We start from the raw sequence: 18,693 nt of genomic DNA on the forward strand, positions 1-18,693 counted from the left end.
TGTGGCAAGACTTGAAAATTGCTGTTCACCAACGGTCCCAATCCAACTTGACAGAGCTTGAGCAATTTTGCCAAGAAGAATGGGCAAAAATTGCAGGATCCAGATGTGCAAAGCTGGTAGAGACTCACCCAAAAAGACTCACAGCTGTAATTGCTGCCAAAGGTGCTTCTACCAAGTATTGACTCAGGGGGGTGAATACTTATGCAACCAACAAATGTCTTTTTTTTGTTTAATTAACTTTTGTGTCACAATAAAAAAATATTTTGCACCTTCAAAGTGTTAAGTATGTTGTGTAAATCAAATGGTAAAAATCTGTTTTAATTCCGGGTTGTAACACTACAAAATGTGGAAAAGTCCAAGGGGGGTGTGGCAGTCTGGCTCGCAGTGGTGATGTGGATGACGTCACGGACCAGGAAGTAACTCAAACCAAAACAGTGGATGGGCGGTTGAAGCTGAGTGCTGGTGCACTCAGCGTATTTAATAAACAAAACAAAAACAAAAGATTTAACAAAACACCAAACAAAAGGGCACGAGGGCCGAACGAATAAACAAACAAGTAAGTTTCGTGCTGGATACTCCAGCACGTTTTAGCAATTGTTTTCTTCCTCTCTCTCTCCCGTTCTCCACTCTCGAACACTCCACACCCCGAGTGCAGAGTGCTGCCGGTTTATATACTCTGGCCGAGGGATTTAACTAGTTGGTAATTATCTTATTATCCCCCGGCCAGAGTCTGCACGCGTTTGGTAAGGATGCATGACTGTCAGCTAGTTAAATAATCAGTAGCTGATCAGCCATGCATCCTCACGAGGTTTTTAAATATAACAATAAAAGACGCGGCGCTTTACCCGCGCCGCAAACAAAAAATACAAATAATAATAAATAGGGGCGGACACTCCGCCACACATGCCCCCCCTTGTGCGCAGCACACATGGCCTTTTCGGCCACCTCCCCCCTTAGTCCCCAAAGTCCCGGTAGCAGTCCCGGCGCAGGAACAGGGGCAGCAGCGGACCAAAGGTGGCGGCCACGGTGGGATGTCCTCCTCCCACCCAAACAGCCGTAGCGTTCCAATGGCCCGCGCACCGGCCGGCTCCTCTGGCCAAAAAAATTTTGGGGGTGGTCTCCAGACCTGCCCCCCCTTCTTCATGGCCGGCCACCCTTTCTCCTGCAGCGAAATTGCTGCGGGGAAGCTGGTCTCCTGACCTCCCCCCCCCTTCTTCATGGCTGGCAGCTGCCCTTCATGGGGCTCCAGCCACAGTATTTCCTGCCGCGAAAGTGCGGCTGGGGGAGCTGGTCTCCTGACCTCCCCCCTCCTCTTCACGGCCAGCAGTTCCCCTCCGTGGGGCTCTGACCACATGATCTCCGGCCGCGAAAGTGCGGCTGGGGGAGCTGGTCTCCTGACCTCCCCCCCTTTCTTCATGGCCGGCAGCTCCCCTCCGTGGGGCTCCGACCACAGTGTAGTGACCCCAGGCGAAGCAGGATCCCTGGCGACCCCAGGCGACTGCAGCGGCAGCGGACCCTCGGGAGGTGAACTCGGGAGGGGAGCCCCTGGCCATGGAGGCGGCAGCGGGAGCTCCACTTCTCCCTCGTTCTCTGTAGCTGGTGGCTCTCCAGGTGATGCGGAGCAACAGGCAGCCCCAGGCGATGCGAAGCAGGCATCCCTGGGTGGTGCGAGGCAGGGCAGGAGCAGTCCTTCCCATGACGGTGGATGTGGAACCAGCAGGTATTCACCCTCTGCTGGTGGAGGTGGGAGGGGAAAGCAGTCCTCCCACGGCGGCTGAGACGGAACCAGCAGGTATTCACCCTCTGCTGGTGGAGCTGGGAGTGGCAAGCAGTCCTCCCACGGCGGCTGAGGCGGAACCAGCAGGTATTCATCCTCTGCTGGTGGAGGTGGGAGGGGCAAGCAGTCCTCCCACGACGGTTGAGGCAGAACCAGCAGGCATTCATCCTCTGCTGGTGGAGGTGGGAGGGGCAAGCAGTCCTCCCACGACGGTTGAGGCAGAACCAGCAGGCATTCATCCTCTGCTGGTGGAGGTGGGAGGGGCAAGCAGTCCTCCCACGACGGTGGAGGCGGAACCAGCAGGCATTCACCCTCTGCTGGTGGAGGTGGGAGGGGCAAGCAGTCCTCCCACGGCGGTTGAGGCAGAACCAGCAGGCATTCACCCTCTGCTGGTGGAGGTGGGAGGGGCAAGCAGTCCTCCCACGACGGTGGAGGCGGCGGAGGCAGAGGCAGCTCTTGCTGCTCTGCTCCTGGTGATGGTGGAGACAGAAGCAGCTCCTGCTGCTCTGCTCCTGGTGGTGGTGGAGACAGAGGCAGCTCCTGCTGCTCTGCTCCTGGTGGTGGTGGAGGCAGAGGCGATGGGGCGGATGCTGGCCACTCAGAGGGAGGCTGTGCGGTGCTGGCTCCCTCTGCTGTGGCGGCTGGGCTGGTGTGTGCCGTGCTCCCTTCAGCAGCATAAATAGAGGCTGCTGGGGAACACCAGCATCCTGCCCTTCTCCCCCCCAGAAAAATTCAGGGGGTTGAGCCTGTAACTCCTCCCCTTCTGGCTCTTGGGACTGCAGCTTGGGTCCTAGGGCTGTGGAAGCCCCGACTTCCCTCTCTTCGGGCCGTGGACACACCGACTCCTCCCTTTTGGGCTGTGGACGCACCGACTCCTCCCTTTTGGGCTGTGGATGCACCGACTCCCCCCTCTTGGGCTTAGGACGTTCGGGCTCCTCCCACTCAGGCGCAGGACGTTCGGGCTCCTCCCACTCAGGCGCAGGACGTTCGGGCTCCTCCCACTCAGGCGCAGGACGTGCGGGCTTCTTTGCCTTCTTAGCACCGCCCCTCCTTCCCTTCTTCGGGACCAGCAGTTCCACCTCCTGCCATGGAGGGGGTTGGTCGGGTGCTTTGTGCCCGACCTTGCCGACGGCAAAGCACCACTCCTCCCCTTTGAGGCAGGTGAGGCAGGTTTCCTGATCCACCTGCGGCGATGGTATGGCCTTCAGGTGGATCCACTCCTCCGCAGTCTCCACCTCACCTCGATCAAAGGCCTGCACAAAGAGGGGGTCTTCATATGGGCACACCTCAGGGAGGTGCCCATACTCCAGGCAGGCGAGGCACCATGTAGCCCCTCCTTCCTTCAACTCCCTCTGATGCGCATGCCACCTCTCCATATAGGTGTCCACTTCATCCATTTTTTTTTTTTTTTTTTTTTTTTTTCAAACACAAAAAACACTATTTGAAAAAACGAACACGAAAAAAACTTCCTTTGCTGTTCCTGGTCCGGCTGTTGGAGGCGTTGTTTGTCCCACGCAGGACACCATATGTGGCAGTCTGGCTCGCAGTGGTGATGTGGATGACGTCACGGACCAGGAAGTAACTCAAACCAAAACAGTGGATGGGCGGTTGAAGCTGAGTGCTGGTGCACTCAGCGTATTAATAAACAAAACAAAAACAAAAGATTTAACAAAACACCAAACAAAAGGGCACGAGGGCCGAACGAATAAACAAACAAGTAAGTTTCGTGCTGGATACTCCAGCACGTTTTAGCAATTGTTTTCTTCCTCTCTCTCTCCCGTTCTCCACTCTCGAACACTCCACACCCCGAGTGCAGAGTGCTGCCGGTTTATATACTCTGGCCGAGGATTTAACTAGTTGGTAATTATCTTATTATCCCCCGGCCAGAGTCTGCACGCGTTTGGTAAGGATGCATGACTGTCAGCTAGTTAAATAATCAGTAGCTGATCAGCCATGCATCCTCACGAGGTTTTTAAATATAACAATAAAAGACGCGGCGCTTTTACCCGCGCCGCAAACAAAATACAAATAATAATAAATAGGGCGGGACACTCCCGCCACAGGGGGTGAATACTTATGCAAGGCACTGTATTTGCATTATGTATCATTATTTTGAATTGTGTGTTGTGGCAAAGATGGGGTTAATTCCCCATCCATAAAAAAAAAACCTTGAGAAGAATGTGGCTGGAGCCTTAATGAGGTAATTAATTGATTGATTGGTAGTTAAGGCTTTAGCCACAGTATAAAAGGACCCACTCTGGGCTCATTAGGAGGTTGGTTGGAGAAGGAGAGAGACTCAGTGAGACGGAATGCTAAACAGATGACTGCTACTATTTGTGTGAAGTTGTTACAAAGGTACTTTGTGAACCTTTTGTTTTGGCCCCTGTGCCCTTTTTGTTTTGTTTTGCCAAGTCTTACTTAAGACTTTTGCCAAGTCTTATTTGTTATTTAATAACAAAATACTGCCCTACTGTTTGTATTGAACATGTTGTTCCTGATTCTGAAAGCTATTACTCCAAATCGTCAGTAGTAAAAAAAAAAAAAATAAACAAAACAAAACATTCTTAAACAAATAAGAAATAACTTAAGGCTTCTTACACGTCTCTAAATGAAACATCTTATTTAACTTATTTCTGGTTTGGAAAATTTATTGGGTGTTAGTTTTTTTTTTTCTGAAATTTTTTTTAAAAATGTGCAAATGGGGATCTGAAATAAACAGCTTTGAGAATCTAGCCCGTTGTATCTGTTGGGTTCCTCCTCTCACAAATTGATATTTGCCTCAAAGATTACATTTTTAGTACAGAACTTGATACAAAGACAATCGCTTATGTAATCCACGGGAGACTGTATGTAGAAGGTAGCATTTCACTCATAATTTATTCAGCAATGTTTGTGTATGAAGACATTCACAAAATTTAAGCCAGCTTCAATCAAATTTTCTGAATATAACTGAATATTATAAGCATTTTCAGTTTACACAATTTTTATATTACAAGACTTGAGATGTTATGTAAATCGGTAAGTGGTTTTAAGTGCTTGACGTTAAAAGTTCACCTTGGAACAGAGCATGTATGTAGGTGGGAAAACAAATCAAGTTGGCACGACTTCTCATCCCAAGTGGTGCTTAGACAAAGAGGTTTGCATCAAAGCCAGGTAAACCGATCTGCTCTGAGCATTTTCCCAATGAAGTATCATCCACATAAATTTCAGAATGACCTATTATAATTTCATGGAAAAGTTTAACTTCCTAATTCACTCTAGCAAGCTAGAAGACAACATTGCCTTACACTTGGATGTGAATATATTTTGTTGTTAAAAAGTTGATTGGTTTTCATTGAAGTGTTTTATAATGGTTACATTCATCAATATGAATTGCAGATGCAGATGTGTTTGGATGCAATATGAAACAATCACAGGTAATCGCTTCAACCACTGAAAAAAGCTTGAGAAACATCCAAGGCTCCAGAAGTATCTGCACACACACTGAATGTAGCTACAATGCTTTTATGCATAAACGTACCACGCTTTCCACAGAATGATTCTGAAATATGTTTTCCTGTAAGCAAAATAATTGTACAAATGTGTAGGATGCTCTTGAAATATTTTCAGCCCTGATGTTAATCAATGAAACCCAAGACAAACAAACAAAAAACCCTTAAAATTCGTAAACTCCAACAACAAAATCTTAAACGTTTGCTACATTTGAGACTTACAGCAATAATGAAAATAAACGTCTGAGTCATGTTCAATTTATGTGTAGCTACTCATGGAGCTGCCGATGTTTCCTTTTCAGTGGACAAAACGATAACATGTGTGATAACCATCTGGATGTTATAAATGGCAAACGGCAAACTTACTGCTCATTTTCATAATACAGCTTGCCAATAGCCCAGGCCACTATGATTGGACAAGGAATACCTGTATGTGAGAAATAGAATAATTAAAAACATATTTGACAGAAACACATGCTTTTTAGGCTACCTGAAATATGCTTTCTATGTCATGAAACTTTTCCCCTACAACAATAACAAAAATAAATAAATAAATATATCCCCAAAATCAGAATACCATTTTATAACCAGCACTGATTAGTTAGTTGTTGGGATACAGGTTTATATTTCTGACTTTTTATTTTCTGTCTATTTATTTTAATGTTATTCCTTATAGAAGACTTTCCCCAATGCCTACAATTAGGGGTCTACTTAAATTACAGAGAATTGACATATTTTTCCCAGGTAGGTTATGGAATAAAGATTTCACTGACATTTCACAGACCTGTTTAAACAATAAATAAACCTAAGTAGAAAATATTTCAGAGCACTACAAAAGCCTAAAGATAGTGCTTCCTTACTAAAACGGAGTGCTGTAATTTGTTAAAGGCAAGCATGCAACATCCCCCAGCAGTCGCTGCCAACATTCTCTGTCTGGTGTGGACTTGCCCATACATTGAGACTGCACGTCTGCATCCACTAAATTGGTTGGAAGTGTAAGGCAAAGCTTTACCAAGTTATACAGATGGGGAAATCGATTAGAAACAGTCCCAAAACTCGGTTACCCAAGGGCATCTGGCATTTTTAATGAAGTCCATATATGCAGCACACGTTCATTGTCATGTTGTTTGTCCCATCCAGACATTTTGCCGGTATTCAGGCCACGGATAACAGCGCCCTCTGCGGGCTAAAATAAATCAGTGCGCCTGAGCAGCATTACAATAAAGTGCATATAAAGTGCACAGGGGCATATTCCTTTGTTATCTTGTCTAATAACCCATTTTTAAGTTGTGTGCTTTCCCCATTTAATATAGCACACACAGACCTGAACAGGAAAAAGTCAGTTTAACAAACCATTCTGTTGTAAAGTCACCTGTCCAAGTTTACTACTTTATTTAGGAGGCTGTGTGGTCCAGTGGTTAAAGAAACGGGCTTGTAACCAGGAGGTCCCCGGTTCAAATCCCACCTCAGCCACTGACTCATTTGTGTGATCCTGAGCAAGTCACTTAACCTCCTTGTGCTCCGTCTTTTGGGTGAGACATAGTTGTAAGTGACTCTGCAGCTGATGCATAGTTCACACACCCTAGACTCTGTAAGTCGCCTTGGATAAAGGCGTCTGCTAAATAAACAAATAATAATAAATAATAATCTTGGTTGGTCCCCACCACTACTATCTCATTTTATCTTGGTGAAAGCTGAGTCAAATAATAGCATGACGTAAATAACAGTTACTCTCATGTAATAAAAATCATTATTAATATTAATATAAAACAGGTGTTATAGCTTGTCACCATAACACAGATGTTAGCCCATCATCCTGTTTTGAAGTAATAAAAACTACATTTTACTCACACCATCCAATGAAGAGAAACACCCATTTTCTCAGTTTGTCTGTGGAATAGGTCATCACTATAGCCGTGTGTAGGTAACATCCTTCAACAAACATCCAAAAGAAATTTGTCACGACAAAATAATTGTATATAGTTGTGATAAGACGACACCAGGGCTGGAAAAAAATAGAGAAAGAGTCATCTTTATACAAAATAATATACTAATAAGCAAGTCAGTTAGTTATAAGTTATAACTATTTTGTGAGTTAGCATTCTGTCTCCTGTAAAAGAGAACATGGTAAATTTGTGGTACCCTTTGCGGTCCATTTATTAAATGCGCGTCAGGCACGCCAGGTCTAATTTATTTTCACACGCGCCGTTAATTTTAGACGCGCTGTTTAAAAGTATTTTTTTCCACAGTCAAACGGGTTTAAATGGCCCTGCATATCAACAAAGCACTCACTAGGCATCTCCAGCCCCGCCCCACCCTTTCGTTCGCTATAGCTTTTACCTATGTAAGAAATAAATAATAATAATAATAATAGTCGTACATACCGATCGATCATCTCCTGATCACTCGTTTTATCACCAAACTCCTCAATAATGCGATCCAAGTCATTATTTTATTACTATAACATCTCAAAAAAGCTCTGCAAATGTCCGTGTTCTCTGTGCGCTGATTCACAGGCAGCCAGCTTGTTTACTTACGACCGCACCGTTATCTGATACCAGGGCCATATATAACTATTCATGAGATACGCCTTTTTTATTTATTTTTTTTTCGACTTGTCTCGGCTCCTGTCATTCCCACTCGGCCATTGAATGGTTTACTCGACTTTTTCCGGAGAGAAAACGACTAAAACCCGTTTTTTGCGTTTCTATAATGATGTCAAACAGGGTCCGACAATGGACCTGATAGGAATAATTGCAATGTCGGACCAGGTCCGACAATGGACCGCAAAGGGTTAAACTTGCCTCCATTAAAGCCTCATTTGATTTAAACTTTCAAACAAGACCAAACTGCGATCCCACATGGCCAGATAAAGACAGCTTGTTTTATTTAAAGAGACAACAACTATTTTTTGAAGGTTGCACAGTTAAAACATTTACGAGGAAGATCACTGGGCACCACAAAAGCATTGTGTTTAGCAACTAAATTATGATGTGGGCCAGATGGAGAGTATAAAAACGATTGCGATAATAGTTATTGTGTATGAATTTGTTAAACATTTTATGATAGTAAAGTCTATTATGTAACCCATGTAAACCACTGAGTTACCATGGTGCACTAGGACCAGATGCAACAGTGTGCAGAAGAATTGGTTTTAAGGGCAGTTCAATGCAACACATGACAGAGTCAATTCTGTGACGGTTACTTGATACTGTACATGTATCTGTCTAGACTCCCAAAATAAGATCAAATTCAAAATTAATTTATGCTCTAAAAAGCAGTGACTTAAATATTGCTCACAGATATTCTACACAAATAAAATACAGGAAATCAGTACAACTCTTGTTACTAGAAAACCTTTCAATACAAATAAATATATACCTTCCAAAGAAGCTGTAAATGTCTCTGTATTTTCAATTTCAACAAAAGCCTTGCAATAGTATATTAATTGGCTTTAGTGGATCAAGAACTGCAGTAGCAAATACAAACCAAGCTACCTCATTGCTCTCATGTATATTATGGTCAATCATCTGGAGAAGGAACCACATAACATTCCTTAGGATGAATGTGGTGATCAGGTTCCAATGGATAATGTTCCGAAGGCATCTGATGCTCCTAGAAAAACAAGCATAAAAGGCGCTTACATTCTGCAACCATGCATTGAGTATATTTATTCTCCGTTTCTTGCTGAATCCGTTAGGGATGTGTAGAGAACCCATTACTCATACTCGTATGGGTACATTCTCGGGGTAACTTCATTGCAGCTGGGAGGGATAGCAGCTGTACTGGAAGTACAGTAAAAATTCATTTCTGGACCTGATTGTCACTCATAAAGTGACCATACAGTGTTTTAATGTGTAGTTAACAAGGATGTGTTGTCGTTTTGAAGTCCTGATATGTCATTTTAAATTCTTGTTGTTGTTATTTATTACCAAGTGATATGCAATGTCTGTGGTGGGGGATGTGATTAATGTACCCAGTTGAAGCGGAGACCACTTAACGCAGACTGCAAATCTTCAAGATGTATTTTGTTATTATTATTTATTTTTGGCATTATTGTGATGGGGGAGGGGGTGCTTCAGTACAATATATAGTAAAGTATGATTAGATCAAGTAAGAGAAGACATACAATCTGCAAAATATACTGTTTATTATTTGAGTGCTATTTGGAGTTTTGGGGATTTATTGTGATGGAGGTGATTATTTTTCATTATTAGCCTGGTGGCTTATTGAATCTGCAACCTCAAATACAAAAACACAAGCACATTATCCAAAAATAATCTAGACAGCATTCAGAACTGGGCAGACATATGGCAAATGACATTTAATATAGAAAAGTGTAAGGCAGGCAATAAAAATGTGCATTATAAATACCATATGGGAGATACTGAAATTGAAGAAGGAATCTATGAAAAAAAGATCTAGGAGTTTATGTTGACTCAGAAATGTCTTCATCTAGACAATGTGGGGAAGCTACAGTATAAAAAAGGCCAACAAAATGCGTGGCTATATATTGAAAAGTGTTGAATTTACATCAAGGGAAGTAATGCTAAAACTTTACAATGCATTAGTAAGACCTCATCTAGAATATTGTGTCTGGTCAACTCACCACAAAAAGGATAATGCTGCTCTAAAAGAGTGCACAGAAGAGCAACCAGAATTATTCTGGGTTTAAAAGGCATGTGATATGCAGACAGCCTAAAATAATTGAATTTATTTAGTCTTGAACAAAGAAGACTATGCAGCGATCTGATTCAAGCATTCAAAATTCTAAAAGGTACTGACAATGTCGACCCAATGGACTTTTTTGACCTGAAAAAATAAATAAGGACCAGGGGTCACAAATGGAGATTAGATAAAGGGGCATTCAGAACAGAAAATGGGAGGCACTTTTTTACACAGAGAATTGTGGGAGTCTGGAAACAAATCCCTAGTAATGTTGTTGAAGTTGACATCAAGGGATCCTTCAAGAAGCTGCTTGATGAGATTTTGGGACCAATAAGCTACTAACAACCAAATGAGCAAGATGGGCCGAATGGCCTCCTCTCGTTTGTAATTTTTTTTTATGTTATTATGTTCTTAAGTGGTACCACAGGAAATGAATTACAGTATGCTAAGAGGGACAAAACAAGCAGTGCGAATTAACATGAGTTAAAAAAAATTCTCCCAAAAATTAACGCGTTAATCGAGCAGTCAATTGTGATTAATTGACAGCCCTAAAATATATACAAGATATCCACAATGCAAGCAGAACTACATGAAAGTTGTATGCATTTACATAAAATCTTTGAAAAGCTGGCCCTGTATCCTTAGAAAATCAGTTTTTTCAAAGTGGATGTATGTAAGAACAGAGTGGAGGACTGTAGTTTATTAACTATTTACTTCAAAGACTGCTGGTTTGACAGTCCCTCCTCCTTCCCCCTGGATAAGCTGTCTATCTCTAGACTTGAAATTGACTATCGTCAATGTCCTTTTGGAACCAGGAGCTGATTCAATGTATTTGTTTTACATATCTTTTTTTCCCCAAATATGAGTAATATAAAAAAAAAACAAAAAAAAACTGTGGGCCGTATTTACCAACAGGCAAACTGTATGTCCGTTTAAAAATAAAAAAAAAATCAGCAAATTATTTGTCTAATATTAAATACCATTCTTTTGTATTGGGGGAGGGGTGTGGGATGTATTCAGTTATGAACATAGTCAGAAAGAACCTCAAGGTTTATGTAAAATAAATGTTTATTTATTCTGGGGAGTCATTTTGACAGCTTTTGACCTGACGAATTACAATAGTTTATTTTGAATTTAATTAACCCAACACAAAAATATATTATTTTATTTGTTTTGCTTTCTCGTGTATTATATTCATAAAACATCCCGCTATAATATTAGCTGACCCCTCTAAGCTACAAGCTAGTCTTTTCAGACATTTTTTTAATTACATCTAGGATTTATTGAGCCATTAGTTATTAATATTATTGTATTATTCTGGTAATAATATTCTGTGCAACTTGCGAGTGCACACACAAAAAACTAGTTGTATTCACTCGCCAGTTGATGGGTATTCACAGTCAGTTTTGCGACTGTGTTTGTGAATAGATTTTATAAATATGGCCCTTTATGTCAAATCTGCTAACTTGATGATGACAAGCATGCAGCCATGTGAATTGCCGTCAGACATGTTACTATCCATTACCTTAGGGTACAAGGTTGATTAAACACAGTACAGTAAGTAATTAAATTTTATCCAAAAAGAAGGCTACTTACCTCAAGCACAAGAAAAGCACAAAGGCCACAATAAGAGCCCCAACCGATATACAATGTCCAAGGTAGTTTATTATCAGGGCGATATTGTAGTGCATTGGATATTTTCTCTAAAGAAAGAATGAGAGTAAAGTTTTTTTTTTTTTGTTTTTTTTTTTAATATGTTTTTGTTTTGATGGTCACCTAAAAAATCAAGCTAGCAATATTGCATGTTATTATTAAAATGCATTTTCACACAAAATACAGGTATATTACAGAGCTATTATAATTATGCATGACTCAGGGTCTTTACTCCCAAATTTCTGTGAAAGGAAAACTAAATTAAAGATACAAAACTAGTAACAAGCAACTCTCAGGGTTACTTTTAGGACACATTAGTATGCTTGTAACAAAAGCACAACATTTTGTGGAATTACAGTACAAGGCAATTGTGTGGGTGTGTTTTTAAGGGAAACCATGCAATGCAACTCAAACACAGGCATACATGCAGAGTGACACATTTCAGAAACAAATGATTTCAAAATAAATGTTGTTATTTATTATTCATTACATGCTGTATCACAGCATTGTCTTAAGCTGAGGGAACACAAAGCCAATTTGTGGCTTGAAACTAGGTTTCAGGAGACAAGATTTCAGGTCTCTGCATGGCACACCATTGGAGACTTGGGGTTTGGTACAGGAAAGTTTCCTCAGACTAGGTCTCCTGGTCTGGAACCTGGGTTCAAGCCACTGTTCCTCAAAAAGTGGCTTTGTGTTCCCTCAGCTTTACAGGTCAACAAAATACAGCAAACCATATCCCCAATCCAAACTACTATCAAAAAAGATTTTTTTTTTTTGATTTTCACAAAGTAAAAATAAATATTTTATCAAATCATAGATTTATGATATAAAAGACTTTTCTATGGCAGGCAGAAAACAATTCAATGCAGATTCAGTTGCCATTCCTCACCCCCACACCTCTACAAGTCCTTTAAGCAACTGTTTCCAATAAACACCGGAAAAATAAAAAGTAAGGAAGAAAACACAAGTACAGAAAGTGCAGCACGACAGAAAGTTATACCAAGTCCCTTTGGATCATTTTATGTTGGCTTTTAATAAAACATTTATCAGTGTTAGTTATAGTTTTATCTTGAGGTTAATGTTTTTGATGATGTAAACATTTTAAATGGCACACAATTATGCTGAGATGGGAAGTACATGGTAAACATTTACAATGCAGACTATTTTGGATTATTTTACAATAAATTTGCTGAATAGAAAGCGAATATGTATGCTTCCGAAGAGATTTCCAAGTACTGTGTTGTGATTCTGTGCATCCAAAGACTTAATACAAGTTTTAAGAATTACTGCTTAGTATTCTGTCCTAAATCAGCAGTTTGTCAGTCCCAAACTGTTGTGACATCAATGATATATTAAATAAATAGGAACAAATAAATAAATATGTTAATCAAATTATTCTGCCTTTTGTTGCAAATGTGGTACCATTCAGTTGAGCGAAAATTGTAAAGGGGTACTGAAACCTGGCTTAATGTAGTCAAATCCCTTCTGGTGATGTATAGTCTCTGTATTATCATAAAAATCGAATTCAAAGATCTTATAAATAAGTGAGAATAATGATCTATAAAACTACATTCTTAATGGCATGTATTAATGGCATGCTTCTATAACCCTAATGAAAAAATACAAAATGAAGACATGGATACCCAGTAGGGGTGTGCAGAGAACCCATTACTCATACAGGTATACATATGTAGCACATACTCGGGTGCAGGGCTAAAAACAGAAATGTGTCTCAAAAAGGGATTTCTTACCCAAATTTTCATTTTAAGGTTTATTTAACAAGAATTCTGTTTTATTTGAAATGAAACAGTCTCGTAATTTATGACGTCACAGAAACCCTAGATGGAATTATTTTCTTGTAACTCACTGAAGCCCATCTATTATTCTATATGTATTAACTAGTTATTTGGGGATTGCAGTTGTTTATTGTTATGGTGAAAGTAATTGATATACACAGTTGAAGTGTGATGAGACCACTAAGAGTAGAATGTAAAATCTGCAAGATGTAATTATTATTATTATTATTATTATTATTATTATTATTATTATTATTATTATTAATGCACAAGTAATTTGGGGGTTTCAGGTTTTTAGGCTAATTGCCTGGTTATTGCAAAACGCTATTAAAGCGCCATAGTGATCTGAGCACGAGTTTTAATTGGAGGAGCCCAGAGCGTTTTTTTCATCAGAGGAGACAAGCCTTCATTATAAACTCCTATCTGCTATGCCACAGTACTAGCAATGACAGGTGACGTAGTGTGATGCCTGGTTTTGGAGGAACAACTTAAACCCTCCCACCCACTGCTGAAGTGACCAGAAAAAAAGAAAAAAGAAATCCATCATAACGGTAGGAACATTTTAAAAACACAGCTGTTTTCTCATCTTATTAGCCCTAATTTGTGGTTGTCTTGTGCAGGCATTATGATGTGTTCAAGTATTTGGTGCTAGTATTATTATTACTAAGACTGTACTCATATTAGGCATACATGTAGCGTATAGCAAATATTTAAAAGCAAATATATCAATGAAAAGTAGGCAGAATGGAAATTACTAACTATTTTGTTCATTTAAATTTAACTTGATCTGTTATGTGTTTTGGTGTTTTGATGTCTAAAAAGTGCATTTAATTTATAATACCGAAAGTTCACATTTCACATGACGATGAATAAATTAATATGAAACGCTGATGCATGGGCATATCTCAAATTAATGCAAAATTCGGCACAACGGGATTCACAGAAATAATTGCTTGCTATGATTTCTGCTGGCATTGAACAAGCAACCATATTTATTAGGATGTCAAAAACCATATAGAATGACTTGATTTCATCCATTTCCTTTAATGTGCTAGAAGTGTACAACAGGTTTGTAGTTGTGTCTTTTCTGATTTAGAAGTCACCAGCCACCACTGGTACAAAACGGTATATAATAATTTTTTGGTAATTTATTTACGTTTAATAAATTAAGTCGATAGGATGTGCTTGATGATTTCTGTCTGCCGTTCTCCTGCCTTAATAACTTTGTTTAGAAAATATTTTATGCAAAGTATTATTGCGTTTTGCAAGAGGCAGAAAACAAGAGAGACGCTTGGTTTCTTTCAATGCTTTTTATTAGCACGCTGTCTCTCACACACCAGAGTCCCTGTTAGCAACAGAGGATACAAGACAGTGACACAGAATGCTGGTCCTAGCCCCTTTTATACACTTAGCTCCGCCCTGTATGTAAATCAGGGTGCAGAGCTTACACACATCTCCTTGGTCCGTAGTGTGCGGCCGAGGACCAATGGGATGTGTGTAAGCTCTGCACACAGATGGGACCAATCACAGGGGAGACACGAATGTACACAAGCAGACTAGAATTACACATAGAGAGGTAAACACAGCAGTGGTGGGTATGCACATACAGTGACAGGAAACACAAATACAGGTCCATCCTGCAGAGTACTGGCCATTGCTAGAATCTCTAAAAGATTCGATTTTAGCGATTCCAGCAATTTTAACCACCAGTGACAGTTCAATGTCTTCGGCTTGGAGTGACTTAACTGTTTTGTTAAATCTCTCACTAGGATTGTATCCCACAAGTCAGCAAGAAGTACCATTTCTATGTGGTCTAATCTGACTGCTGAAATGTGCAGCCATATGTCTGCTTTCTGGTGGTTTATGGTCTCTGTGTTGAGCAACCGTCTACAATCGCTTAACAACAATGTAATTATTTACCAAGTATTTTCCAGCGATAAAAGGAAGAGGAAAACAAATTGTATATTGCTGACAGAATCCCAAAGAAAGACATGGCATCCTGTGAAAGGATGGCTGGTGCGGTGACGTCAGGCCAGGAAATGAAACCACACAACAGGGGCGAAACTGTGGCGCTACGGCGCTCAGTGTTTTAATAAACAAAATATTTAAACAAAACCCCAAACAAAAAGTCACGTTGGCCAAACAAACAAACAAACAATAAATGAAACAAGTATTGTGCTGGTTTTGACCCAGCATGCGTAGCAATTGTTTAATTATTTTGTCACCTCCTCTTACTCCCGTTCTGTACTCTTAGACACTCCACCCGTTGCAGCCAAAGCTGCATGTCTTTATACTGGTGACCGAGAGATTAACTAGCTAACAATGACCTTATTATCCCTCTGTCACATTTTGCACAGGTTTAATAAGATGTGTGACTGTCAGCTAATTATATACTTAGTAACTGATCAGTCACGCATTCTCACAAGGTAATTCTAAACAATAACAGATAATGGCAGACGGCACTTCACTCGTCCTGCCAAACAATACATAATAATACAACAAAACAAAGTACAAATCATAATACGAACAGGGGCGCTGAGTATTCCGTCACATATCCACACAACATTCAGCTGCCTTGCTCAGTTCATTTAGCTCTTCACACGTAGATATGATAACCTTCCACTTCCTGGATTTTCAAACTTAGCAAGGTGATCTGACAAGAATGGATAAAACTGGGAAATGAGCTCCAAAATTCCGAAATAGTTTCCATTATGTGGGGAGCCAAGCGTTTCATTTCCTACACAAAATGCCAGGCCACGTTCAGCAAGGAATTTGATGACATGAACTACATGTTTCTGCACTTTTTACCAGTATTGCTGTTCCTGCTTGAGCTGGATTTGCAGTGAGGTGTCAATTCTTTTATTATTATTATTATTATTTATTTCTTAGCAGACGCCCTTATCCAGGGCGACTTACAATCGTAAGCAAAAACATTTCAAGCGTTACAATACAAGTAATACAATAAGAACAAGTAATACAATAAGAGCAATTCTTCCAGCCTCCTGTCTCCTCATACACCACAGAAGCATGGATCACGTATGTTCAGATGAGTGTTCATGCTCCCCCATTCTGATTGCAGCATGCTTCCAATCATCAAATCCTGAATCAGACAACGCACTTTTCTTTGAGAAAAACAACTCGCACACAAAGCAAAATAGGATTAGCTAGTTCTGTTTCTAAACCCAGCAGGCCTACTTCCTTAGCAACAGCACCGCTACTGTTATTGACAGTTGGAATATTTCTTTGATCTGTCGCAGTCGGTGCTAAACCATCCTCTTACAAAGATTTAAACCTGAAATTTGACAATTTGGGTATTTTTGTAAGCAAATATTTCTTGCTTGTTTGCTTTTGTTTAAGTTTTTTGCGCTTAGCCGCCCCACTCAGTTTCTCTATGACCATAACAACACAGTAATAACACATTGTACCGCTTTCCTGGTTGAGTGATTGTGACATGAGGTTGTACAGTGGGAGAGGGGGGGAGTTAGCTAGTTCAGCACGAGCGTGATGGGAACGTACAGATGAGGAAAAATTGGATGATAAAATTCAATTAATCTAATAGCAATTAATAAAAGTAGTATTGTTTATTCATATTATTGTTTATTCATATTACAATATAAATAAACACTACTTTTATTAATTAAAATATATATATTTTTTTTTTTTTCGTGGGCCCCTCTGGAGTTTTGGGTCTAGACAAATGGCCTGTTGGCCCCCACTTAAATCTGGCCCTGCCGCCCACTTAATTTGACAAATCGCACCCTGTATGTTAGTAACGTGGTCTTGAAATATATTAATGTTTGCTGTGAAGTTTTAAATATGGAGGAGATTTTCGGACATTATATACATATATATATACAGTGCCTTGCGAAAGTATTCGGCCCCCTTGAACTTTGCGACCTTTTGCCACATTTCAGGCTTCAAACATAAAGATATGAAACTGTAATTTTTTGTGAAGAATCAACAACAAGTGGGACACAATCATGAAGTGGAACGAAATTTATTGGATATTTCAAACTTTTTTAACAAATAAAAAACTGAAAAATTGGGCGTGCAAAATTATTCAGCCCCTTTACTTTCAGTGCAGCAAACTCTCTCCAGAAGTTCAGTGAGGATCTCTGAATGATCCAATGTTGACCTAAATGACTAATGATGATAAATAGAATCCACCTGTGTGTAATCAAGTCTCCGTATAAATGCACCTGCACTGTGATAGTCTCAGAGGTCCGTTTAAAGCGCAGAGAGCATCATGAAGAACAAGGAACACACCAGGCAGGTCCGAGATACTGTTGTGGAGAAGTTTAAAGCCGGATTTGGATACAAAAAGATTTCCCAAGCTTTAAACATCCCAAGGAGCACTGTGCAAGCGATAATATTGAAATGGAAGGAGTATCAGACCACTGCAAATCTACCAAGACCTAGCCGTCCCTCTAAACTTTCAGCTCATACAAGGAGAAGACTGATCAGAGATGCAGCCACGAGGCCCATGATCACTCTGGATGAACTGCAGAGATCTACAGCTGAGGTGGGAGACTCTGTCCATAGGACAACAATCAGTCGTATACTGCACAAATCTGGCCTTTATGGAAGAGTGGCAAGAAGAAAGCCATTTCTTAAAGATATCCATAAAAAGTGTCGTTTACAGTTTGCCACAAGCCACCTGGGAGACACACCAAACATGTGGAAGAAGGTGCTCTGGTCAGATGAAACCAAAATCGAACTTTTTGGCAACAATGCAAAACGTTATGTTTGGCGTAAAAGCAACACAGCTCATCACCCTGAACACACCATCCCCACTGTCAAACATGGTGGTGGCAGCATCATGGTTTGGGCCTGCTTTTCTTCAGCAGGGACAGGGAAGATGGTTAAAATTGATGGGAAGATGGATGGAGCCAAATACAGGACCATTCTGGAAGAAAACCTGATGGAGTCTGCAAAAGACCTGAGACTGGGACGGAGATTTGTCTTCCAACAAGACAATGATCCAAAACATAAAGCAAAATCTACAATGGAATGGTTCACAAATAAACATATCCAGGTGTTAGAATGGCCAAGTCAAAGTCCAGACCTGAATCCAATCGAGAATCTGTGGAAAGAACTGAAAACTGCTGTTCACAAATGCTCTCCATCCAACCTCACTGAGCTCGAGCTGTTTTGCAAGGAGGAATGGGCAAAAATTTCAGTCTCTCGATGTGCAAAACTGATAGAGACATACCCCAAGCGACTTACAGCTGTAATCGCAGCAAAAGGTGGCGCTACAAAGTATTAACTTAAGGGGGCTGAATAATTTTGCACGCCCAATTTTTCAGTT

General features: G+C 40.6%; 1 protein-coding gene across 1 annotated transcript in view; it reads right to left on the reverse strand.

The window, feature by feature from the left end:
* Positions 1-18,693, reverse strand: part of LOC117435756 (corticotropin-releasing factor receptor 2-like) — a 107,630-nt gene that overhangs the window by 35,443 nt on the left and 53,494 nt on the right. The window contains exons 4-7 of the mRNA XM_034059170.2: positions 11,533-11,639; positions 8,766-8,883; positions 7,120-7,273; positions 5,635-5,695 (exon numbers count right to left, since the gene is read on the reverse strand). Coding sequence (XP_033915061.1) covers positions 5,635-5,695; positions 7,120-7,273; positions 8,766-8,883; positions 11,533-11,639 — 440 coding nt within the window. The remainder of the gene's footprint in view (positions 1-5,634; positions 5,696-7,119; positions 7,274-8,765; positions 8,884-11,532; positions 11,640-18,693) is intronic.

The sequence above is a fragment of the Acipenser ruthenus genome, chromosome 3 (assembly GCF_902713425.1).
Source record: "Acipenser ruthenus chromosome 3, fAciRut3.2 maternal haplotype, whole genome shotgun sequence".
Taxonomy (NCBI): domain Eukaryota; kingdom Metazoa; phylum Chordata; class Actinopteri; order Acipenseriformes; family Acipenseridae; genus Acipenser; species Acipenser ruthenus.